The 5,622-nt window shown below is 36.5% G+C and overlaps 1 protein-coding gene across 1 annotated transcript; it reads left to right on the top strand.

Annotated features, from left to right (window-relative positions):
- Window positions 1–290: 290 nt before the first annotated feature.
- LOC116163416 (sorting nexin-12) lies at window positions 291–1,832 on the top strand. Its single transcript, XM_031477327.1, has 4 exons — window positions 291–447; window positions 503–681; window positions 915–1,135; window positions 1,686–1,832. Exons 2-4 carry the CDS (start codon window positions 505–507, stop codon window positions 1,789–1,791), a joined length of 504 nt encoding a protein of 167 aa, XP_031333187.1. The 5' UTR covers window positions 291–447; window positions 503–504; the 3' UTR covers window positions 1,792–1,832.
- Window positions 1,833–5,622: the final 3,790 nt, after the last annotated feature.

The raw sequence follows: 5,622 nt of genomic DNA, 5'->3' as shown, positions 1-5,622 counted from the left end.
AGTTGTATCTTGTATCCCCCAATTGAAAACGCGCGAATATTTGAATTGAATACCTACCAAAAAACTTCTTTTTAATCCACAACTGTTAAGTAATGTAGTTAACTTTTTGTCGAAGGTTCCTAAACATTGAGTAGACTATTCGACTTTATCTTCAATCAAACACGAACAGTCTACTCAATGTTTAGGAACCTTCGACAAATTTTTCAAACGCTAATTCAACTTATGTAGTACGTAGTTAGTAGACCAACATCACACACGTGAAACATCTTCAAACGCGCAACGGTTTTTTAAAGTATTTCCACAAGGTACGACACTACAACGCAACGCCCCATACATAGGGAAAACTGACAACAGTGTTGCTGTTGAACTGATCTGTGGTTTATGTCGTGCGATTGACACTGTCCGAGCTGTCATTGAATTGTGTTTGATGTGAATTCAAGTTTTTAGGTATTGCTTTTATGATTCATTTCGTTTTTCATTCATCTAATGAGATCAATTTCAGAAATGATGGCCGAAACTGATACGACGGCGGAAGCAACCCGTAGATTAAATGTTAAGAAACAAACGTTAGATGATGCATACGCGGTACCCGCAAATTTTCTAGAAATTGATGTTGTAAATCCCGTAACGACGATAGGAATTGGAAAAAAACGATTTACGGATTATGAAGTGCGAATGCGTGTACGTAATTTACTTCTAATGCTTCATCCACCTTGTAGGTTATATTTGAATTTATGCAGATTAAAGCTACAAATACGCCCCTTGTAGAGACTAAGCCAATGCATTTTATCAAAATTGATTCCTACTCTATTAAGGTGGAAACTCAATTTCCACCGAATTTGAACAATGATTAGATAACGAATTTCCCAGAATTTCTTAAGTACAATGTCGATCTTAGATTTGTAACTTTTCAGACTAACTTACCCGTTTTCAAAGTAAAGGAATCGAGTGTACGTCGACGGTACAGTGATTTCGAATGGTTGAGGAATGAATTAGAACGAGACAGTAAAATTGTAGTTCCGCCATTACCAGGAAAAGCATGGAAACGACAGTTGCCGTTTCGGGGAGATGATGGAATATTTGAAGAAGAATTTATAGAGGATAGGAGAAAAGGCCTAGAGATATTTATTAATAAGTAAGTAATTGTGTATTTCCTAAAATTACTGCTTAAAAGAGTGTAAATTATTTTTACATGGGTGTACAGGTCTTAACATGTGATTTTGCTTGCAACTTTGCTAATTATTTGACTTGTGATGGTGGGCAAATCTGTCTGAAATGTTATGAATTCTTCCTTGTTCTTTTCGAGTTAAAACAGATCATGAAACATTTTAATCAACATTTTCTGTCTACAGACCCAACTCTGTCAGATAAACAAAAGTAATACAGCAATTAGCTATAAAAAAAAGTGTACTTGATGTTTAAAGAAAAGAATTCGTTTCGAGCTTCTTTCTTTCTTGGCCCCATTTACTCCAAAGATTTTCAGGCATATACCAAAATTTGGTTACTTCTCTGGTATTAAGTATGTTTAGGTTAATGTTCGCTCCTGAGGTTATCAGTTATTTTATTGGTAATGTTCTCAGGTTATCTATTTCATTGATGTTGTGATGAACGTAGTTTTACTTAGTAACTAATTTGACTTCTTTTGTCAAGGAATTTGTGTATAAGAAATTTGTTGTTTTTTTTAGAATTGCCGGGCACCCACTGGCCCAAAATGAACGTTGTCTACATATGTTTTTACAAGAGCAAGCCATTGACAAAAATTATGTTCCTGGGAAAATCCGTAATACGTAAAAATTACTATTGATCTGCTTATTATTATTATGTGTGTGATTGCAAATTAAATTCCATCCTCTAACAATAACCATTTTTGCACATTTTTTTAAGTTGTTCTAAATCTGTTGTATGTTAAATTTAATATTGTGCAAAGTCTTTTATGTTTCATTTAAACACAATTTATTATATGTTACTCTATAAGATATATTCTACATTAATTTAAACTCGATATTCACTGTTTATATGTGACACATTAGCTAGTACATACTTGTGTTATGTAATATTTTGCACGTTTATGAAAATTATACATACTATAATATAGTTCCCAAACTTTTTTTATACATATTCTATGATTCTATTCCAATATGTTTATTTTTCATATTGTTAAGACAACAAATTTAGCATTGATTGAGTTTAATGTATAAGTGTATAAATATGTAGCTAAAATTATAAATAAAAATGTTTGTCTTTAATTTGAAGATTTTCCACACATTTCGTAGCTCTTGCAGAATCTCTTTGAACTGAATAGGAATGTTTGCTTTTTCTAATATAATCCAAATAACATAACCACCATTTCATTTTTAAGATAACGGTCGTAGATATGAAAAGACTACAGGAGACCAAAAACTTTCTAAACCAGAAAATGAATTTCAAATTTTACAATTTATCACTGCCACACCAAGAAAATGTGAAGAGGTAGGAAACAGAACATGATCCCTAAAAAAACAACATCCTGTAGATTCTCGCTACCATCGACATGGCCAATGATGTAAACCCTTGATGATATCATTTCAAATTTGAGCAAAATATCTACAGAAACAAGCAGAAGATAGAAATAAAATTTAAAAATTGGTGAAATACTAACACCCTGTAGATAGGTAAGAAGCGTTTACAAACCTGTTTATATGAACTTTAGTCATAAAATAAGCCAAAGAATTAGCCCCTTTCATATGTACCATCATCGATAAAAGTAACGATAATCGAAAGCTTACTGAAACTTAGGCAACCAACCATACACTATCTAAAAAGCCAACAAAGTGTAAGTTTTCCGGCGGGGATCTGTGTGGAATGGGCTGTATCTTCGTCGCCCTCTTGATATAAACGGAGTAAGTATATGTATATTGCAGAAATTGGGAAAACTGATACCTACTTCTTAGTTACTGATTCAATCCATTGTTTATTAACCTTTACACTCCAATTTACATACCTTAATTTCACTTGGTCAATAATTTTTAATTATTTTGTTGCTTGAGTATGTAATGTACTTAACCCCCAGGCTCTACGCTAACTTCACAAAGAACACGGAAATAAAGTCAACCCGGCAACGTTTAAAAATGGCCACCCGAATGACTATTCCCTCCAAAACTAAACAAGATCCAGCTTAAATTTGAAAAGTGGCCCCCTTACGTTAGTTGGAAAGAACGCTATGACCTGAAGCACAGTAGGGAATGAACGTATTGGGAAATTATTGTATCGCCGTTCATTTATCGCACATAGATTCTAAACTGAAGAGCTTTGATTAGCGTAATCCCGCCCCGCTAGGATAGGTAACCCGCCCCTGATTTCGGGGTTTCGAGCCCACAGTTGAATGTCGAAGACAATCACGGAATTAGGTGTCGTACTTCAAATGGTTACAGTTTTTACCACTCCCGTGACTGACAAAAATTTAAACACCAATCAAATGGGACGTCCGGATTCTCGATGACACGTCTCTCTAAAGTTACGAGGCAACCTACTCTTTCTACTAACGCTAAGTTTGTTATGTTTAAGATTGTTATTACTGATATGTGGGGGTTGTAGTTCGACCTTTGAAGGAAGGCGAAGCCGTATTAGGCTAAACACTTCATATTGTGTGCTAAAAATCATTGTAGCACGGTGTGGCAAACTCCAAAATTATAACAGAAATTGTACAGAAAGGACTTGTAATAAATTTCAGTTCTTACTCATCTGAGAAATAAACCTAATTTCTCATCGGGAGGAATTGATTTCCGCATAACCGTATCTTTTTTTCATAGAAAATTTCCACTCTGCAGCGTTTCAAAAACGCATCGTGAGGAGCTCTTAGAATCTTACATAATATAAAATACAAATGAAAGTGGTGCACAAATCGAAAAATCAAAGCATGCGGTGCGTATGGGTCCGCCAGTGACGTCACTACACGGGGCGAAACAATTCAGTGATCGAGCAATCCTGGATTATATAGCGTTCTTGAGTATAGGGTAAGTCAACGTTTTCACTTTCTCAGTGTCGGCTTGATAGACCCATGGAAATGAAAGACTAAGGAAGGAGGGTTACGTACATACAACCATGCATACAACGTACGCTTGTTGAGATTCAATTAGGCTTCTCAATATGGCCGACGTTGACAATTAATTGACATTTACGGTAAAGTGAAACACAAATGGTTAGCTGTAGCTGTAAATCCTGTAATATAACAAACTCAAAAGCTACAGAAGAAACGAAAATTACATTTCATAGGTCGTAACCATGTTATATTTCTTAAAATGGTCTTAATTTCATTCATTTTGCAAGTTGTGCTACAGATCCATTGGGTAGCAACAGTGGGTAAAACCATGGTACAATAAGACGGTAAAACAACATGTTGAAATAAATCTACTTTTCAGATTTCCTTTAGACAGTGGATGGCGAGATAGATGGATTTCGTTTATAAGAAGTGATGAATCTGTCTGTAGTAAAATGTATATAATTTCAGTACTATCCTCCAAAAAATTAAATAGGTATATTAAATGCATGTGCGCCACTACGTCACATATGTTGTTGACTGGGAAAAATTATTGTGGTATATCTTCTCCACGTCTTCTTTTGGTAACCGATTTAATTTAACAAAATTATGATCAAATAGATCAAAAGAATCCTCATTCCTCCGGGATATAGCGTTCTCTACGTTCCTCTGTCCTTTCGATATTTTGTATTACATTCAATTCCAATAACTCATTATAATTGGCCATTGCGCGAATTATGGGTTTACGTCAAACGAAAACGTCTGGCACTTGGTTATACAGGGTGGGGCAGAGGAACTTGCTGATTTTTATTCGGCGCCTTTGGGCGACGGTTGCTCCGACGAAAGTGGGAATAGGTATATTTGAGAGAAGGGCATATAAAGTTTTTCCGCCGCCTAGTGTAGTCACCATCAGGGGGTGGACGAAGGCGGAACGCCCGTTCGCCGTCGAGGCATAGTTTTCTAACGGTCGCTCAGACATAGCCACCTCAACGTGCATTCCGTACTCATTTTAATATCGCGCCATGTGGACGTGTTCCTGGCCGGCAATCCATTGTTTCATGGATAAACAATTTTAAGGAAACTGGTGATGTGAAGAAAAAAAATTAAAATGAGTGCGGAATGCACGTTGCGTGGCTATGACTGAGCGACCGTTAGAAAAGTATGCCTCGACGGCGAACGGGCGTTCCGCCTTTGTCCACCCCCTGATGGTGACTACACTACGCGGCGGAAAAACTTTATATGCCCTTCTCTCAAATATACCTATTCCCACTTTCGTCGGAGCAACCGTCGCCCAAGGGCCACTGCCCCACCCTGTAGTTTTCGAAAGCGTTTCGCCTGGCGATCACTTTGCTAGGCGACTGTCATCGTTAGGTTACCGAACATCAAAACGGCTGCGATATCCACGTGGTGAACGTAAATTGACGTCATAAACGCTAAGCGTTCAAAAGTGCTTAGCGTTTTCATAGTTACAGAATACGGGCCCTGTACTCTTGAGTTCTTAACTTGACAAGCTAAACATAAACCCACAAATAACGAAAGTGATTTGAAAGACTAGTATATCCTAAACTGCTCTGCTCCTACATTATAAAAAAATAAATACAGAAAAA

This window comes from Photinus pyralis, unplaced genomic scaffold, assembly GCF_008802855.1.
Source record: "Photinus pyralis isolate 1611_PpyrPB1 unplaced genomic scaffold, Ppyr1.3 Ppyr1.4_LG2, whole genome shotgun sequence".
In the NCBI taxonomy this organism is placed as follows: Eukaryota; Metazoa; Arthropoda; class Insecta; order Coleoptera; family Lampyridae; genus Photinus; species Photinus pyralis.
Note: the sequence above shows the minus strand (reverse complement) of the source record. Positions and strands in the feature narration are given on the sequence as shown.

Coding starts and splice junctions, on each gene's coding strand:
- LOC116163416 (XM_031477327.1), top strand. CDS start 505: ATGATGGCCGAAACTGATACGACGGCGGAAGCAACCCGTAGATTAAAT. Junction 682..914: donor ATTATGAAGTGCGAATGCGT/GTACGTAATTTA, acceptor GTAACTTTTCAG/ACTAACTTACCCGTTTTCAA. Junction 1,136..1,685: donor CTAGAGATATTTATTAATAA/GTAAGTAATTGT, acceptor TGTTTTTTTTAG/AATTGCCGGGCACCCACTGG.